This window comes from Bufo bufo, chromosome 2 (genome assembly GCF_905171765.1).
Source record: "Bufo bufo chromosome 2, aBufBuf1.1, whole genome shotgun sequence".
Taxonomy (NCBI): Eukaryota; Metazoa; Chordata; class Amphibia; order Anura; family Bufonidae; genus Bufo; species Bufo bufo.
The window spans coordinates 228393336-228414620 of NC_053390.1; the positions used below are offsets into that span (position 1 = coordinate 228393336).

The 21285-nt window shown below is 44.6% G+C and overlaps 1 protein-coding gene across 1 annotated transcript in view; it reads right to left on the minus strand.

Moving 5' to 3' along the window:
• TMEM132D (transmembrane protein 132D) overlaps positions 1-20291 on the minus strand; it is a gene marked incomplete at its 5' end in the record, with an annotated part of 1395909 nt that extends 1375618 nt beyond the window's left edge. Inside the window, one exon of the mRNA XM_040419668.1 lies at positions 19396-20291. Within this exon, the coding sequence (XP_040275602.1) occupies positions 19396-20291 (896 nt within the window). The remainder of the gene's footprint in view (positions 1-19395) is intronic.
• Positions 20292-21285: the final 994 nt, after the last annotated feature.

A 21285-nucleotide genomic window follows, 5' to 3' on the forward strand; every position in this document is an offset into this window, starting at 1 on the left:
GAAAAAACCCTCTGATATACTGCACATCTGTGATTACACGTGCATAAGTCACTGTCACATTTAGGACAGAAATACAGCTTTGGCATACTGGGGTGAAAAAACCCTCTGATATACTGCACATCTCTGATTACACGTGCATAAGTGATTGTCACGATAAGGCCAGAAATACAGCTTTTTTCTTACTGGGGTGAAAAAACCCTCTGATATAATGCACATCTCTGATTACACGTGCATAAGTGACTGTCACATTTAGGACAGAAATATAGCTTTTTGGTTAGGGTGAAAAAACCCTCTGATATACTGCACATCTGTGATTACACGTGCATAAGTGATTGTCACTTTAAGGCCAGAAATACAGCTTTTTTCTTACTGGGGTGAAAAAACCCTCTGATATACTGCACATCCGTGATTACACGTGCATAAGTGATTGTCACATTAAGGCCAGAAATACAGCTTTTTTCTTACTGGTGTGAAAAAACCTTCTGATATACTGCACATCTGTGATTACACGTGCATAAGTCACTGTCACATTTAGGACAGAAATACAATTTTTTGGTTAGGGTGAAAAAACCCTCTGATATACTGCACATCTGTGATTACACGTGCATAAGTCACTGTCACATTTAGGACAGAAATCCTGCTTTGGCATATTGGGGTGAAAAAACCCTCTGATATACTGCACATCTGTGATTACATGTGCATAAGTGATTGTCACATTAAGGTGTCACGAGGGTGTCAAGAGACACGCCTGACTCCGTTATACCCGGGTCAGGAAGTCGGAGCGGGTGGCTGCGCGCTCTATGTAGTAAGATTGTGCTGTTTCTTTATGGTAGCATTCTGGGTTTGCCTTGCAACCCTTTTTGGCTCACTCAGGGATCCGTAGCTCCTTCTCCTCAGCTGTTTCTTGTCCAGCATTCCCAACCTCATTATATTCCCCTCTCACACTTCTCTGGTTGCCAGATATAGAGCTTCCTGCCTGGACTTCTATACTGACCCACTGGAGCTGTGTAGCTGTGTTCCCTGGTTGTTGTTCCAGAACGTTACCCTCCGGATCCCTGTTGGGCCTTCGTGGTCTGCTGTTGTCGCCCACCTGGGATTATATGTTTGTCTGTATTGTCTGTACCTCGAATCAGCTAAGCGTCTCACCCCTAGACAAGCTAGGTGGTCGCTATTTTTTACCAGGTTTAACTTTGTTATTACCTATCGTCCTGGGGCAAAAAATACCAAGGCAGATGCATTATCTCGTAGTTTCCCTGGAGGGGGTAATGTGAGTGATCCGGTACCCATTCTACAAAGAGGAGTGGTTGTCTCTGCGGTACACTCTGTTCTGGAGGGGAAGGTGTTAGAGGCCCAGGGGGACACCCCGGTCTCTTGCCCCTCAGAGAAATTGTTTGTACCGTTGAACCTGCGTCTCGAATTATTAAAGGAACATCATAATTCGGCACTTGCTGGGCACCCGGGTAGTAAAGCAACCTTGGAGCTATTGTCTCGTCGTTTTTGGTGGCCAAGGTTGCGTCAGGATGTAATGGATTTTGTGTCTTCTTGTTCTACTTGTGCGCGCGCGAAAGTCTCTCATACACATCCTGCAGGGTCTTTATTGCCACTTGTCATTCCCAATAGGCCATGGACTCATCTGTCAATGGATTTTATCACTGACTTACCTTTGTCTGCGGGTAAAACAGTTATCTTGGTAGTAGTGGACAGGTTTAGCAAAATGGTACACTTCATTGCGTTACCCGCACTACCTAATGCTAAGACTCTTGCTCAGGTATTCATCAGTGAAATCGTGAAGCTTCACGGGGTCCCTTTCCGATGTTGTTTCGGATCGGGGAACCCAGTTTATTTCTAAGTTTTGGAAAGCTTTTTGTTCCCGTTTGGGGGTACACTTGTCCTTTTCCTCAGCTTTCCATCCTCAGTCGAATGGACAGACTGAGCGTACCAACCAAAACCTTGAGACATATCTAAGATGTTTTGTGTCTGAAAACCAAGAGGTGTGGTCATCATATTTACCGTTAGCCGAGTTTGCCATAAATAATCGCCGTCAGGAATCTACTGGTAAGTCACCATTTCTTGTTGCATATGGTTTTCATCCCCTATTCTGTACTTTCAAAGAGGGGGGGTCTACTGGGGTTCCCGAAGAGGAACGGTTTTCATCATCTCTTTCATAGGTATGGCAGAAGGTGCAAGCTAACTTGAAAAATATGGGAGGTAAATATAAATGCATGGCTGATAAGAGACGGTCGCCAGGTCCGGACCTAGGAGTGAATGACTGTGTGTGGTTGTCTACTAGGAATATTAAATTAAAGGTTCCCTCTTGGAAACTGGGTCCTAGGTTCATTGGCCCTTACAAAATAGTAGCCATCATTAACCCCATGGCTTTTCGCCTGGAGCTACCTCAGACTTTTAAAATCCATAACGTCTTCCATAAGTCGTTACTCAAGAAATATGTTCCACCTCTAGAACCGTCACCGCTGCCACAACCTCCTGTTGTTGTGGATGGTAATCTAGAGTTTCAAATATCCAAAATTGTTGATTCTCGTCGGGTCCGCCGCTCTCTTCAATATCTGGTGCATTGGATGGGGTTACGGTCCCGAGGAAAGAATGTGGGTTTCAGCGTCTGAGGTAAACGCCGACAGGTTAGTTCGGGCTTTTCATGCCTCTCATCCTGAGAGACCTAGTCCTGAGTGTCCGGAGGCCCCTCGTAGAGAGGGGGGTACTGTCACGAGGGTGTCAAGAGCCACGCCTGACTCCGTTATACCCGGGGTCAGGAAGTCGCAGTGGGTGGCTGCGCGCTCTATGTAGTAAGATTGTGCTGTTTCTTTATGGTAGCTATCTGGGTTTGCCTTGCAACCCTTTTTGGCTCACTCAGGGATCCGTAGCTCCTTCTCCTCAGCTGTTTCTTGTCCAGCACTCCCAACCTCCTTATATTCCCCTCTCAAACTTCTCTGGTTGCCAGATATAGAGCTTCCTGCCTGGACTTCTATACTGACCCACTGGAGCTGTGTAGCTGTGTTCCCTGGTTGTTGTTCCAGAACGTTACCCTCCGGATCCCTGTTGGGCCTTCGTGGTCTGCTGTTGTCGCCCACCTGGGATTATATGTTTGTCTGTATTGTCTGTCCTCTCCTTGGCGTTTTCCTCTTAGTGTCAGTGGTGCGGACTAGTGATCCCACCGCCCCGTTCACTACATAGGACTCATCTTAGGGAAAGCCAGGGTTTAGGCACGTGATCGGCGTACGGGTGAGGAACCCGTCTAGGGATGTCAGGGCAGTCAGGTGTCAGCCGCAAGGTGAGTCAGGGGTCACCACCTTTCCCTCTCCCTTGGACAGGGCCTTCCTATTTCCCTCCCTTTGCGTGACGCCGGTCATTACATAAGGCCAGAAATCCTGCTTTGGCATACTGGGGTGAAAAAACCCTCTGATATGCACGTGTAATCAGAGATGTGCAGTATAAGTCACTGTCACATTTAGGACAGAAATCCTGCTTTGGCATACTTGGGTGAAAAAACCCTCTGATATACTGCACATCTGTGATTACACTTGCTTAAGTGATTGTCACATTAAGGCCAGAAATACAGCTTTTTTCTTACTGGTGTGAAAAAACCTTCTGATATACTGCACATCTGTGATTACACGTGCATAAGTCACTGTCACATTTAGGACAGAAATACTGCTTTTTTTATTACTGAGGTGAAAAAACCCTCTGATATACTGCACATCTGTGATTACACGTGCATAAGTCACTGTCACATTTAGGACAGAAATACAGCTTTGGCATACTGGGGTGAAAAAACCCTCTGATTAACTGCATATCTCTGATTACATGTGCATAAGTGATTGTCACGATAAGGCCAGAAATACAGCTTTTTTCTTACTGGGGTGAAAAAACCCTCTGATATACTGCACATCTGTGATTACACGTGCATAAGTCACTGTCACATTTAGCACAGAAATCCTGCTTTGGCATATTGGGGTGAAAAAACCCTCTGATATACTGCACATCTGTGATTAGACGTGCATAAGTGATTGTCACATTAAGGCCAGAAACACAGCTTTTTTCTTACTGGGGTGAAAAAACCCACTGATATACTGCACATCTGTGATTACACATGCATAAGTCACTGTCACATTTAGGATAGAAATACAGCTTTTTGGTTAGGGTGAAAAAACCCTCTGATATACTGCACATCTGTGATTACACATGCATAAGTGATTGTCACATTTAGGCCAGAAATCCTGCTTTGTCATACTGGGGTGAAAAAACCCTCTAATATACTGCACATCTCTGATTACACATGCATAAGTGATTGTCACATTTAGGCCAGAAATACGCCTTTTTGGTTACTGGGGTGAAAAAAGCCTCTAATAAATTGCACATCTAGGATTACACATGCATATGTGAGTGTCACATTTCGCCAGAAATACGCCTTTTTGGTTACTGGGGTGAAAAAAGCCTCTGATATACTGCACATCTGGCATAAGACGTGCATAAGTGAGTGTCACATTTAGGCCACAAATACCGCTGTCATATAGATTAAAAAAAAAAAATTTAGTGCAATACCCTACATCAGGGTTTTTATTGGCGGTTAATTTGTTTTAACAGACTTAACCACTTTTTACTTTAGTTTGTAAACGCTAACTATGAGGCAAACATCTAATAAGGGACGCGGTCATGGTCGTGGTGGTGGTGTTTGTGGAGCCTCTGGTGCAGGGAGAAGACGTGGCCGTTCTGCCACAGCTACACGTCCTACTGAACCTACTGCCTCAGGTCCCAGTAGCCGCCAGAATCTACAGCAATATTTGGTCAGGCCTGATGCCGTTCTAAGGATGGTAAGGCCTGAGCAAGTACAGGCGCTAGTCAATTGGGTGGCCGACAGTGGATCCAGCACGTTCACATTATCTCCCACCCAGTCTTCTGCAGAAAGCGAACAGGTGGCGCCTGAAACCCATGCCCATCAGTCTGTCACATCACCCCCGTGCATATCGGGGAACCTGTCTGAGCCTCAAGTCATGCAGCAGTCTCGTATGCTGTTTGAAGACTCTGCTGGCAGGGTTTCCCAAGGGCATCCACCTAGCCCTTCCCCATGGGTGGAAGACATAGAATGCACTGACGCACAACCACTTATGTTTCCTGATGAGGACATGGGAATACCACCTCAGCACGTCTCTGATGATGACGAAACACAGGTGCTAACTGCTGCGTCTTTCTTCAGTGTGCAGACCGAAAAGGAGGTCAGGGAGGAAGACTGGGTGGAAGACTTATGCAGGGGACGATGGAATAAAGGTCGTGCCACTGACTTTCAGAGTTCGGAGGAAGAGGCAGTGGTGAGACCGAGCCAACAGCGTAGCAAAAGCGGGAGCTGGGTGCAAAAGCAGAGCAGCCGTCGCCAAAACAGTTCGCCTGCTACTGGCCACCCTCACCAGGGACCGAGCACACCAAAGGCAGCTTCAAGGAGTTCCCTGGCATGGCACTTCTTCACACAATGTGCTGACGACAAGACCCGAGTGGTTTGCACGCTGTGCCATCAGAGCCTGAAGCGAGGCATTAACTTTCTGAACAACCTGCATGACCAGGCATCTACATGCGAGACACGGGCTGCAGTGGAGTAAGCACCTTCAAAACCAAGAAAGGGCTCAGGCCCCTCCTTCCTCTTCTGCTGCTGCCTCGGCCTCCTCCTCCGCCTCTGGAGGAACGTTGGCACCTGCCGCCCAGCAAACAGAGGATGTGCCACCAACAACACCACCTCCGTCACCAAGCATCTCCACCATGTAACACAGAAGCGTTCAGCTCTCCATCTCACAAACCTTTGAGAAAAAGCGTAAATTCCCACCTAGCCACCCTCGATCCCTGGTCCTGAATGCCAGCATTTCTAAACTGCTGGCCTTTGAAATGCTGTCATTCAGGCTGGTGGAGACGGACAGCTTCAAACAGCTCATGTCGCTTGCTGTCCCACAGTACGTCGTTCCCAGCCGCCACTACTTCTCCAGGAGAGCCGTGCCCTCCCTGCACAACCAAGTATCGGATAAAATCAAGTGTGCACTGCGCAACACCATCTGTGGCAAGGTCCACCTAACCACAGATACGTGGACCAGTAAGCACGGCCAGGGATGCTATATCTCCCTAACTGCACACTGGGTAAATGTAGTGGCGGCTGGGCCCCAGGCGGAGAGCTGTTTGGCGCACGTCCTTCCGCAGCCAAGGATCGCAGGGCATCATTCTTTGCCTTCTGTTGCCTCCTCTTCCTACTCGGCTTCCTCCTCCTCTTCTACCACCTCCTCATCCGGTCAGCGACAGACCTTCACCACGAACTTCAGCACAGCCAGGGGTTCTGAAACTGATGAGTTTGGGGGACAGGCCCCACACTGAGCAGGAGTTGTGGCGGGGTATAGAGCAACAGACCGACGAGTGGTTGTTGCCAGTGGGCCTCCAGCCCGGCCTGGTGGTGTGCGATAATGGGCGAAATCTCATTGCAGCTCTGGGACTAGCCGGTTTGACGCACATCCCTTGCCTGGCGCATATGCTGAATTTGGTGGTGCAGAAATTCATTCACAACTACCCCGACATGTCTGAGCTGCTGCATAAAGTGCGGGCCGTCTGTGCGCGCTTTCGGCGTTCTCACCCTGCTGCTGCTCGCCTGTCAGTGCTGCAGCGTAACGTCGGCCTTCCCGCCCACTGCCTCATATGCGACGTGCCCACCAGGTGGAACTCCACCTTGCACATGCTGGAGAGACTGTGCGAGCAGCAGCAGGCCATAGTGGAGTTTCAGCTGAAGCACGAAAGGTTGAGTCGCACTGCGGAACAGCACCACTTCACCACCAATGACTAAGTCTCCATGCGAGACATGTGTGCCCTGTTGCGCTGTTTCGAGTACTCCACCAACATGGCCAGTAACGATGACGCCGTTATCAACGTTACAATACTACTTCTATGTCTCCCTGAGAAAACATTTAGGGCGATGGTGGAAGAGGATGTGGCCCAGGACGAGGAGGAGGAAGAGGGGTCATCTCTAACACTTTCAGGCCAGTCTTTTAGAAGTGGCTCTGAAAGAGGATTTTTGCAACGGCAGAGGCCAGGTACAAATTTGTCCAGCCAGGGCCCACTACTGGAGGACGAGGAGGAGGAGGATGAGGAGGATGAGGAGGATGATGGGGATGAAGCATGTTCTCAGCAGGGTGGCATCCAACGCAGCTCGGGCCCATCACTGGTGCGTGGCTTGGGGGATACAGAGGATGCAGACGATACGCCTCCCACAGAGGACAGCTTGTCCTTACCTCTGCGCAGCCTGGCACACATGAGCGACTACATGCTGCAGTACCTGCGCAACGACTGCAGAGTTGCCCACATTTTAACGTGTGCTGACTGCTGGGTGGCCACCCTGCTGGATCCTCGTTACAAAGACAATGTGCTGTCCTTAATTCCCTCACTGGAGCGTGATCGGAAGATGCGCGACTACAGGCGCAGCGCTGGTTGATGCGCTCCTGAGAGCATTCCCGACTGACACCGGGGGACAAGTGGAAGCACAAAGCGAAGGCAGGGGAGGAGGAAGAGGTCGCCAACGCAGCTGTGTCAGTGCCAGCACCTCAGAAGGCAGGGTTAGCATGGCCGACATGTGGAAAAGCTTTGTCACCTCGCTGCAACAACCGGCCCCAACTGCTGATATGGAGCGTGTTAGTAGGAGGCAGCATTTGAACAACATGGTGAAACAGTACCTGTGCACACGACTACACGTACTGACTGATGTTTCTGCCCCATTCAACTTACGGGTCTCCAAATTGTCCACATGGCCAGAGCTTGCCCTGTATGCCTTGGAGGTGCTCGCCTGCCCTGCAGCCAGTGTACTCTCTGAACGTGTATTTAGCACGGCAGGAGGCGTCATTACAGACAGACGCAGCCACCTGTCCACAGCCAACGTGGACAAGCTCACGTTCATTAAAATGAACCAGGCTTGGATCCCACAAGACTGTTCTGTACCTTGTGCAGAATAGACATTTATACCACCATCAAACATACATTCTTGTACTCAAGTCAAGTGCAATGATTCTTTGTTTTCTTTTTTTTTATTTGTCCCAATATTTTGGGGGCTACCTACCCAATAAAAAATAAAAAAAACATTGTTGGCTACCTGTTACTCCTCCATTGCTGCCTCCACCTACAACAACACATTCACCGCCTCCTCAACCTCCGACTCCATATCCACCTCCTTCTCTGAGTTGCAGGTTAATAATTTGTTATTTTATTTCATTTTAGGTTATTTCCCTATCCACATTTGTTTGCAAAGCAGTTGTCATGCTCTTAAGCACAATTTACTGCCTTTTACATCCCTCTAGCCTTTTCAAGGACCATTTTAGAGCAATTTTAGTCCCCTAAATTGAAAAAATTCTTATTTTCAATTGTCGGGTGACATTTTACCATTTTTGGCGTATACAAACCCCTGCTGTGCCTGGGTGTCAGGGGCCTAAATCTCTCAAAATCCTCTGTTGCATTGCTGGGTGACATGAACCTCCTTTTGCCATGAATGAACCCCTGCTGTGCCTGGGTGACAGGGGCCTAAATCTCTCAAAATCCTCTGTTGTATTGCTGGGTGACATGAACCCCCTTTTGCCGTGAATGAACCCCTGCTGTGCCTGGGTGACAGGGGCCTAAATCTCTCAAAATCCTCTGTTGTATTGCTGGGTGACATGAACCCCCTTTTGCCGTGAATGAACCCCTGCTGTGCCTGGGTGACAGGGGCCTAAATCTCTCAAAATCCTCTGTTCTATTGCTGGGTGACATGTACCCCCTTTTGCCATGAATGAACCCCTGCTCTGCATTGCTGACAGGGAACTAAATTTAGTGAAAACATCTGTTACTGATCGGAAGATGCACGACTACAAGCGCACGCTGATGATAGCATTCCCACCTCACAGTGGGGGCATAGTGGAAGCACAAGGAAAAGGCAGAGGAGGAGGAAGAGGTCGCCAACGCAGCTGGGGCACCACCAGCACCTGAGAAGGCAGGGTTAGCATGGCCCAAATGTGGAAAAGCTTTGTCAGCCTTGGAGGTGCTGACCTCCCCTGCAGCCAGTGTATAGTGTGAACGTGTGTTTAGCATGGCAGAGAGCATTATCACAGGCCACAGCCAATGTGGACAAGCTTACGTTTATTAAAATGAACCAGGCATGGATCCCATAGGACTTGTCCGTACCTTGTGCAGAATAGACATTTATACCAGCCTCAACCATCCATTCTTGTACTCAAGTGCACTTATTCTTAGTTTTATTTTGTTATATGTCCCAATATTTTGGGGGATACCCCAATTTAAAAATAAAAAATAACACAAATCAGTGCTGGCTACCTATTCCTCCTTCACCGCCGCTTCCACCTACACCGCCACGTCAACCTACACCGCCACATCCACCCATCCACCGCCTCCTCAACCTCCTACTCCTAGATCCAGATTGTTATTTTAAATTTTTCTGTATTTTATGTTATTTTAAGTGATTTCCCTATCCATATTTGTTTGCAGAACAGTTGCCATGTTCTTAAGCACATTTTGATGCCTTTTGCAGCCCTCTAGCCCTTTCCAGGACTATTTTAGAGCCATTTTAGTGCCCAAAAGTTCGGGTCCCCATTGACTTCAATGGGGTTCGGGTTCGGGGTCAAGTTCGGGTCAAGTTTGGGTCCACTCAACTCTAAATATATATATTTTTTGCCACTAATATATGCCAAAAAGGGCTTTAGTACATATACAGTAACTGCATCGCTGAACGGCAAATATATATTTTTTGCCATTAATACACGCCAAAAAGGGCTGTAATTTTCTCACTTCACCACACAAAGGCAAATACTTTTTTTTGTGCCACTAATACACGCCAAAAAGGGCTTTAGAACATATAACTGCACTGCACAAGGGCAAATAAGACGTAGAAATATTTCCTTGTAATAAACCCTTTTAATGGCTGTATCAAACAGCACTTGCACCCAAATAACAAGAACGGTTTGCTGGATTTACAGAGCTGTATAATGGTAATTTGGATCCTCATTCAGTGCATCAAGGTGTAATAGGATTGTTCCTATTACCCAAGCTGTAACCTCCCCTACTGAACCCTGTTCTGCTTCAATACTGTGGAATGATTCCTCCCTATTGTGACACAGTGAGGGGTTCTGTCTGGCAAGGCAGGCATTTTCCTCCCAGCATGTGCGGCTGGGCTGGTTATCAGCCAGGTGAGGTCAAATACCGGTCTGGGTTTTGGCCGCACCTGGCTGTCCTTAAATAATCAGCTGGGCTCAGCAGAGATGTCTCTGCTTTTGGGATCTGAGGCTTTGTGCCGTGCTGGAGGGCTGAGAGCCGCATGCTGGGGAAACAGGCCCCCTAAACCCTGCTGTGGACTACTGGAGGCAGAACTGCCAGCAAGGTGACTTGTTGTATATGAACTTTCCATTGTGGTTGAATTAACATTAAGAATGCAAAGTTACATGCTGTTTTGTGCAATTCCCTCAAGTGTGAATAAACACTGACGTTTTGAGTTAAGAACTTGTATTTTGTCTCTGTACTGCGCCCGCTTACCCTATCTACCAGCGCGAAACCCCACACTATCCTTTCCCTGAACTTCTATACAGCAAAATAAGTTTTTTCTACCACTGTCCCTAGCGCCTGCTGACGTCTCTCCCTGCACTAAGTACACTGGAAAATGTCTGAATCCAAGATGGCTGAGTCTATTTATAGGGCTGTGACATCACAGGGCTGGCTGGATGCTGATTGGTTGCATGCATGGCATTGTGGGTGATCCCTCGTTACCAGAGTTTCTTGCTCCATGTCCTTACACGTGCAGCAGACATTTTAGGAAAAAATCTGATTCGTTACCACGAAGAGTGAGGAAATTCAGATTCGGTGAGAATCAAATTTTTCCTAAAATTCGGATCAAATTCCACTTTCTCAACTTCGATTGGCTCATCTCTAATAGTAAACTTACTGTATGTAAACTTTTGAAATTCTAGAAAGTAATAAAAAATGCCTTAAAACATTCTCTCTCTCATTATTCTGTCAGTTGGCAAATAATAATAATTATGGTAATCCGAATTGACCAAAAACAAGAAAGGTTTATTCTGATTTAATGTCAGATATTGAGAAAAACATGCATATGTGTCTTTTTATATGGTGTATGTAAACTTATGGTTTCAACAGTATATGTGATTACTACAAGACACAGGATAGGACAGCAATCTATTTTATTAATAATCGTTGATTATATTCAAACTAGCAGCATTTATAAGTGATCACTACACCAAGACACAGGGTAGTGCACATTATCTGAGAGGCTCATAAATGTCTGGGCTATAGACGGGTTCCAAACAAAAGACCCAGAGTCAGAATGTGGGTAGTAGCAGCACCAACTATCCGTAATAGTAGTTGTAGGTCACAGTCATCCCTGCTGGCTTCCAAAAGGCACAACATTATAGTTGAGGAGAAAGTGGATAAGATTGTGGATTGGATGGCTCACTCTTCCTCTCAGCCACAGCAGGATGACATGGAGGTGACCCCAGAGTCCGACACCATGCCGTGGAGCCTGAGGTCTCAGCATTCCTCCTACTCCTCCTACTTGTAGCCCCAAAGAAGGCTTTCAGTGGAGGCTTCTCAGTCATCACTGCTCATTCCTAGAGTGGCAAGTAAACCCCACCACACCCTACAGCAGATAGTTAACAGAGACTCCCTGTTGACGACTTGTTTGATAGCAGTTAACATTTGTATTGCCCTGAGGAGGAGATGGAGGTTGCAGACCACAGGCAAAGCAGTGATGGAGGGGGTTGTAGTGGCCCCCGTAGCTGCGGTATTGGCATTGGGGGCAGTGACTGTGACAGTCGGGGAACAGGAGGTGAGGCGGACGAAAGAACCCTCTACCCTTCTGTACCAGTCTGTTATCAGTTTCTTGTTTATTGTATTTTTAGATTTCTGTAACCGCGTCTGGATATACAGCGCCATGAAATTAATGGTGCTTTAAAATAAATAATAATAATAATAATGATATCCCACAGTCTGATAGAAGCGAAAGGGAGGGTGAAGACTGCGAAGTCAATTCTCTCCAAACTTCATTTTAATGCTGTACGGAGACCCGTCTTTGTACAGCATTAAAATGAGATTAAGTAAGTTATCACCGAAGTCTCGCGAGACTTCGCTGAATAAATTTTATTTTTAAACTCTAAAACCATTTAAAAACATGCATCCGAAGTTGACTTTGGTACCGACCGATACCTCGGTACTGAAGCCAACTTCGGATCCAGGTTTTAAAATGGTTTAAAGTTTAAAAATCAAATCCTGAAGTTATTCACCGAAGTCCAATTAAGCTACGGTGATAACAGACTTTGTCTTGCTAGAGCCCGAATCTACATACAGCATTCAAACAAAGTTTTGTCCGAAGTAACTTCGGATCTAGGATCCGACAATTGCTTCACTCAACACTAACCACTGACGTTGTGGGTGTGTTAGTCCCAAAACGTGCCAGAGCTAAGCCCAGCTCTGCTGCCTCTACTTCATCTGCATGAGTATCTCCCATCTGGCATTTTTTCTCCACGCTGTCAAAGGACAAAAGCATTGCCTTGTGCAAGAGCAAAATAAGACATAGGCAAGCAAACACAAATGTAGGTGGCAGCCAGCCACTGCAGCAGGAGTTCCCTCATTCTCCCGCTCCCCTTTGCGGCAGCCATGCCGCATCCATGGGCAGTACTGTGTTTTTCACATCATGATCATCTCTTTCCACTTCTCCCGTTCAGACTCCTCTTCCTCTATTCCATTGTCAGTCATCGATAAAGCAATGCGTTGCCAGGAAACAACTCTACATGCCCAGCAACGTGAGTATACAAGTTTAATTCCCACCTAGACATGTTGCTGGCGGTGCAGTATCTGCTGTACCATTTAGTCGAATTAGCTGCTTTTAGGGAGCTAATGGTGTGCACTCAGCCTCATTGTAAGAATCCTAGCTGGCATTATTTCTCCCAAAAAGCCATTCCTGCCTTGTATTCTCATGTGGCAGACCACATGGGCCGCTCCCTGAAATTTGCACTGAGGAGCATAGCTCATGCCACGATGGACACCTGGAGCAGCTCTCATAGGCAGGGACAGTACAGTCTTTCACGGGCAACTGGATCAATGCTTTTTCTGGCAGTGGCGAGGAAGCACACAGGTCCTTTTGCCCCCCCCCCCCCCCATGATTGTGTCAGCCTGGCTACCACACCAGGAACTTATCCACTTCATCCATGGACACATTCCTGCCCTCAACAGCAGCAGGGCATAGGGCCGCTCACACTACCTGTCCTTCCTATCAGAAGTGTCAGGTTAAGCGTTGCCATGCCTTGTTGGAGCTGATAGGCCTGGGAGACAGCCACATCAGCAAGCAGTTGCTCAAGTACATCAAGCAGCAAAGATCACACTGGCTGTCACCCTGCCAACTCCAACTGGGCAAGGTGGTCAGTGACAATGGGTGCAGCATTGTGGCTGCCCTGAACCTGGGTGAAGTAACACATGCTCCCTGCATGGCACACCTTATCAACCTAGTGGTGCAGCACTTTCTAAATAAGTACACTGGCTTGCACAAGGTGCTGGCAAAGTCCAGGAGACTTTCCAAACACTTTAGCCACTCTTATATGGCAAGGAATGCTCTCCTCAACCTGCAGAGACAGAATGGCCTGCCGCTACACCACTTAATCCATGTTGTACTAATTCACTGGAATTCAATATTGCACATGCTCGAGCGTCTGTACAAGCAGAGGAAAGCCATGAACGATTTGTCATGCACCAGACCGCCTCAGCAGCAGGGAGCATGTATTGCTTCGAGGTCAGACAGTGGCAGCTTATCTGAGATGCCTGTGAGGTGCTAAAGCCCTTCGAAGAGGCCACAAATTTTGTCATCCAGGACAACTGCGGCATGAACTAAGTCATCTCTCATATTTATCTTAGAACAGGGGCATTTTATATGCTCACTTGCTTATGCAGTGACTGACGTATCGTTGACATCAAGCAGTCTGATGATAACTAGATAGCCATGCTTTGAGACCCTTGCTACCAAGGCAAAATGGGAGAATGTTTATTCTGGCAGAAAAGGAGGACAAATTAAGTTATTACCAAGAAACTCTGTGTATGTAGCCTGTTGCAACAGACGCCTACCGCCAGCATGTCTGAAAGGGAGGCCCCTCTCCAGCCCCCGCAGAATCACCCCACTCCCTCCGCCACAAGCAGCAGAAGCCGCAGCAGCAGTAGCAGCAGCCATTTCAGTCTCCTCAACATGATGGAGCAGTTTTTCCACATTCTGTGCCAGGCTGAGACCAGTCAGCAAGCCGACAGCTCCCACTTCAATGTCCGGGTTCAGGCTTACCTAAACTATGGCCAGTCTCTGTCGCATACCCTGTTCCCTGACCCCATGGATTTCTGGGCAGGCAGACTGGAACAGTGACTCAAACTGGCAGAGCATGCTTTCTTTCTTCTTTCTTGACCAGCCTCCATTGTCATCTCGGAGGTTTTCAGCGCAGTGACACACAAAATGAACCAAGCCTGGATTCAGGAGGATTTTCACACTCCTCTGGATGAGTTTGATGAATAGATCTAGCCTTGATGGTGGTGTCCCATGTTGCCATTGTTGCTGTCTGTCTGCCTACCATCATGTACTGTATGGATGCTGCTGCCTCCTTCATCATGCCAATGCTGCAACCTGCCTACCATCATGTTTTTTACGGCTTATGCTGTGGCCGCCATCATGCCACTAATGCAACCTGCCTAACATAACATTCTTTATGGCTGTTGCTGATGCCGACTGCATCATGCCACTGCTGTCTGTCTGTTTATCGTCACTTGCTTTGCTGCTGAAGCTGCTGCCTCCATCATGCCACTAATGTGACCTGCCAACCATGACGTCCTGTACAGATGCTGCTGCCACCTTCCTCATGCCACTAAAGCGACCTGCCAACCATAACGTTCCTTGTGGCTGCTGCCTCCATCATGCCATTGCTGTGACCTGCTTATATTCAAGTTCTGTATGGCTGCTGCTGCCGCCTCCATAATGCCACCCCCGCCACCATGCCACTGCTGTGACCTGCTGATCATCAACTTCCTTAAGGCTGCTCCTGTCTCCATCATGCTGCTACCTTTCTGCCAAAATATACCATTTGGCTGTTGCTGGAGTCGCCTTTTCAGCTGCTGCTGCTCCTTGCTGATAATCCCCTACTGCCACCACCATTAACACTAAACATCTCTCCCCACTATCACTACTACTATTGCTACTAATATCCATAGACAGCCTTGTATGCTACATGCCATACTGCTCTTGATGCCGCCACTATTATGGCCGCCTGCCACTATATCCATACCGTACCTTTTCCACATCCATCATCTGCCCCTGATAAGGGACAATTTTCGGAAGTTTTGGAATATAAACATGCTGTCTGTGAACGTAGTGTTTACCCATAGCTATGTATGTCAGAGTCACTCAGACATCATTTACTATTGCTGTAATTATGTTCCAGAGCTTGGGGAGGGGAAAAATTCATAAAAAATAAATTCTCTAAAATTATGAGTCTTAGAAGGCCAGAGGCGATTATATACCAACTTTCAGGGCAACTGGAGCAACTTCAGTTTGGCCCGAAACAAACTGTCAAAAATTTGGCGAACCAGACCCGAAACAAATCTCGACTGGTTCGCTCATCTCTACAATGGCTCTGAATCTGACTATAGTCTTTAAAGCTAGAACCTGGTTGTTTGACCATAAATAGAGGAATGGAGCAACTAAATGTTAACAAAAAGTACAGGATTGAATTTCTCTTTCACCAATCTATGATAAAATGGGAACCATCACTGACCATATACAAGATTAAACATCACTAGAAGAGTGAAGGTGAAATCCTTTTCTGACAAATATGGCTAAAAAGAAGTGGGCTTTCAAAATACAGAATATTGAGTGCATGCACTAATGTATGCTCCTTTACTTTGCAATTCAGTTTCCAGCGTTGACATAATCAAGATGTTGTACTAGAACCAGCAACACATGTAAACAGATCCCACTGATTCAGTCCAGAGAAAAACAGAAAAGCATATAATCACAGCAGACAAAATGTGGCACCCAGCAGTTTCAATTTACACATGATTTTCTCTTGATTCAATAAGAAGCATGCATGTAATACAATCCATTTCATTCCTTAATAGAAGAGAGCAACCAACACATTGCACTGTAGTTTATGCGTATGTATTTACTACCGTACATTAAAGGGGTTGTCCAAGATAATTTAAAATCAAGGATAGCCTCTAAAATGTCTTAAAATAATAAAAAAAACACTATATGCTCAAAAATGTCTCCAGCGCTGCGCTCTGCACCACTGGTACAATGCTCCCACTGCTGTTTGTTTTAAAACAGCAGCAATCATGTGCCTAGATACGGCACGTGACCGATGCAGCCAATCACCATCCCCAGTGACCATCAGCTGATTCGGTGCTAAATCCAGGTGCATTAAGGCCTGTCACCACTAATATTAGAATACAAACAGCGGCTGGAATACCAGAGAAGTGGGCAGAGAATGGCACTGGAGAAATGGATGAATATATAATGTATTTTTTATATTAAGACAAGATTTTTAATTATCTTGAAAAATATATTTACGAGGTTCATGGTCCCTGCTGCTGGGTTCTGGCTCCATCACCCCACTGCCAGCTATGCAGCTCCCGGGTGCACAGGCATCAACATCCTGTTGACAGGATTGTACATGACCTCAGTCAACCATGCGGCATGTCACTGAGTCTGCTGCATGGGTGAAACGTGACTTCAGCCTCCAGTGATTGGCTGTCATGGTCACTTGTCCCCCCTTCAACAGGATGTTAATGCCGGCGCACCCGGCAGCTTCAGAAATGGCCGTGGAGCGATGGAGCCAGTACCCAGTGGCAGGGACCAAGTAAATCTGATCACCACCACAGTTTAGGCCACTCTGTGGGATCTGAAAAAAAGTTGGAAAACCCCTTTAAACTTGCATGAGGGTTCAGGACTATGCTCAGTTTGTGATTGTATTAGACTACGTGCACAGGGTGCCTCTTTTGTGCAGAAAATTCACAAATGCAGTACAAGCTAAGATGATATTTTCAAAATCTCATGTACACAGTGCCAAAAAGTTCCATGTAAATTGATTTTGCATGCAGTTTGAAATCCATAGCACATTAATTGTTTATGCAGATCTTCAAAGCAGGAATCTGGGGCTAATCCACATCAAAATCTGTGAAAAAGTCCACACATGTGGATTTTGGTGCAGATTCAGTGCGTAGACGAGGCAAAATCTTTGCAAAATTCCCTACAATCGACACTGCTGTGTGCACGTGGCCTTACTTTTTGAGTGGTTTGAGGCTACCTACAGAATTGTTAACAGCTGAGGAATTATAGAAGATGCATGACCTTTGAGTAAGAGTCCTAAAATGATTTATAGCTTGTATAATAATCGAAAACTATTGTTGAAGGTTATTTATTTCCATGGTAACAGCCACATACCATTCAATCAGGAATAGCATGTATACAGCATACACTGCAGGGAAAAGAAATCTTCTAAAGAATAATAACAAGTAAGAATATTAATTTCACTTTGGTCTGAATTTTCCTTCAGTGTTTTCTATTGTTCTGTCCAGCAAGGGTTTTATTGGTTTGTCAAAAGATTTTAGACTTTTGAGGTAGAGAGGTACTCTAGAATTGCTTTCCAGGTTATAAAGCTTTCTAGTTTGGTCTATTTGTATTCAGAGTTTGAAACATTTGTATATTATACTTATTACATTCGTTTGTGTTTCGAATACTTTTTCAATATCTTTTTTACTATTTTCTCCATAAAACGGTTGTCCCAGCATAGACATTGATGAAATGTCACAAGGATAACCGTTATATCCTCCATCAATTGCTAGATTTGAGAGGCAGGTTTGAACTTCTAGTGTTTCTTTATGTCCTGTCATCTCCATTCAGCTTTTTTACAGGGTGGCCACATGACTATTGACTATAATAGGCAGACCACTCAGACTTTGAAAGAAGCTGAGCAGAGCTGACAAGGGACCAAGTGGCACATCCCTACCATCACTACCAGATTGATGTAGTAATGAAGAGGGCCCTTTTTTGCTAACTAAACCAAGTGAGTGCTTTTTTAAAGATCTTTTGACTCAATGCTTATCAATTACCATGTGCTAAGTCAAAAAAGAAACAGCATAGCAAAAAGCATAAATAAAAATAAAGTGTAAGCCTCAGAAGGCTGGCTTCCAAAAATCTTCAATTTACGGATCCAAATAAAGAAGCAGCACTCTGAAAATATTTTAAAATTGTGATTTATTTACCTAATAAACATCATTATTTCAGTTCCTCTATGAATGGTTCTATACAAGGACTGAAATGTTGTTAATTCGGTAAATAAATCACTTTTTTGAGAAGATTTTTTGAGTGCGGCTTCTTCATTTGAATATACATAAAGCACCAGGTGTTCAAGATATAACCCCCGGAAAAAAAAAAAAAAAAAAAAATCATGACTAATCAATAATTATCGGTTAGTTGAATCTTATATTACAAAAATAAGCCATTTGTGATACACATGAAAAAATTCTAAAAATGAAGCAGTTTATTGTATGATCAACAATCCACTAACTGCAGATAACCATTATATATTTAATACATATTTACATCTGTCTGCATACTTTTACTGGACATTCTGGGTGGTAAAGCAGTTGTTTCCTAGTGCATAAGAGACACTATCTCAAGTACTTCTTATACATTCTGGGACCATTATAGGTTACACTCCCTTGAGTCAAGTCAATCTTTGCTTGAAAGTGAAGAACAATTTAGATAGTTTATGTATTGATTCAAAGTTGGTGGTTGGGTCTGCCCTTTGTAACACAATAGTACCTTCAATGGACTATTCTCTTGCAACTACCTATTTCTTGGTGTCAGTTACATATGACAGTTGGGGAATTGTGTGATGGTCACCTAATGCACAAACTACAGCATATTCACATGTGGCAGATTTGTCTCAGACATTTCTGTGACAGTTTAATTAATCTCAAGGGGTTTGCAAAAAAGTATGCGCATGCAACCTAATCAGATGTATGTAACATATTTTAAGTTGATTCTACAGTACAAATTAAGTAATTTAGCTTGGGTTTAAATTGTGTCCAAAAGTCATGTGTCTTGTTTATCCAAAAATGTAGACCAATGGTAGCACCACTACAATTACAACGAATTGTTAAAGATACCAATACAGATAACATTCAGCTATATATTCATATATTAATATACTGGATTTTTTCATCATACTTTTATTGCTGTTTTGGATCACCTAATGACCTAGTTTATGTGTTACAAACATAAGCTTTATATCTCTTACATACATTTATACTTATGTGTTGAAAGAAAATGCATCACATTTTTCTTACCTTAATTTGAATTTAGCCTGGGTAAAATTTTTAGCAAGAAAAACAAAGTATGATAGAATATCCCCTGTTCTTACAGTTCGAGAGAAAGAACGGATAGCTATATTTCCATCAATTACCACTTCAATGGATGAGTTGCTGCTGGGGACTTGATAGAGGTAAACACTTCCTATTCTCTGCAGTGGTGGACCAGCATCATCAAAATAGTTGCGAGATGTTTGGCTTTTCCTTGTGTCCTCCTTGACACAATTTCCTTTCTCATCACTTAGCTGAATAGAATAATACAATTCCACTGGACTACCATTAGGCTGCTCCAACATCTTTTTATGTCCGGCAATCACTGTTGGTGGATCAAACCAGCTTGAAAGTAGTTCGAGCTCAGCAACACACAATCCCAGGTCACCTGTCAGCTTGCACATGGCCTTCACTTCTCTTGTTTCCCGGAAGGCAAATACTTTAACACAGGGAAGTCTTTCAGTAGTGCTATAATCATCCCAGTCTCTACCTACAATATAAAATAAAACTTGAACTTTAGGTTTTGAACGATAAATTTTGTCCTTTAGAATATATGATTTAATCTTCCAGTTAAATGTAAATTTATCTGTAGATCCAAAGTAGTTAGAAATTAAAAGTAAATCCTGTGGCACTTCTTGCTCAATAAAAAAAGGTCCATAGGTGACGTTCATCACTGGCTGTTTCTTGGCCTTGTAAATGAAAAATGATTCAACTCGAGACTGCAGACTGGAATTCCTCATAATGTCCTGATTTGCCTCCTTAAGGAAGAAGGAAAGCTCACTCTGATGGATGGTGTAGCTCACTGGTAGATAGGTCGGAAGCAAAGAAAACCTTTGTATGCTTTCTAATAACCCACGGCTTTCTGTCACTGTTGAAAAAGCATAAATAATTTACAATGAAACTGTAAAATTGCAAAAGTGGATTTCTAACAAAAGATAAAAAGATAAAGAGATTATTTCTCAAGAACATTTCAAGGTTCAATGCATTTAACAAGATGAGGACATGATGTTAATAGTAGGAGATTGATATGAAATATTAGCAAATAGTAATGCAAGAATTACAGCATTTTCAACGTTGAACACACAATTGATACACATAAAGACCAAAAAGAAGAAAGGACAGTCTGGATAACAGACTTCATCATGCAGTAAAATAACATTATCATTGCAATCAGTTTACATTTTTTCTATACAGAAAAAGCAGTAAAAAAGGCAAAAAACTTAAGATGACTTCTAGTTGAATGAGTTGTTTGACAAAAATAGCTGAGAATTATGTAAAATAATAAGTAATAATCAACTTCCAAAACCCCTAGAGTCTTCTTGGCCAACAGTTGGCTGAGGCAGGCCACCACTGTGGACAGTGATTGGTTGAGCAGTGACATTGCCTGTGTCAAGAGAAAATGAAGGCAGACATCAGCTGGTGACCTGTCAACCTTCAGAACAGGAGCAGCAGGGGAAAAGTTATGCAATTCAATACCCTCATGGATATCTTTGAGTAGTGTATAGGACTTCAAAGTTACAGTGATAATGGTTCCAACCTTTGTATTTCAGAGGTGGTTATCAAACGTGGATAAGAGCCTGTTCACACAGCATTTTTTTAATACTGCTTTTCATGAATTTTCCACATGGAATCCACCCCAAAAACGGCCTCTAAAAAAACTCCCATTTATTTCAATGTGAGGCAGAGTTTTCTTTTTTTCCCACACCAAAAAACAAAACAAAAAACATAGCATGAAAAAAAGAAGCAGCATGCTCTATCTTGAAGTGGAATCCGCACCGATTCTCCCATTGAAACAAATAAGAAAATAAAAAAATAGGAGGCTGAAAAAACACAAACCATAAATCTCTTCAAAACCATACAGAAAATCAGCATGGATTC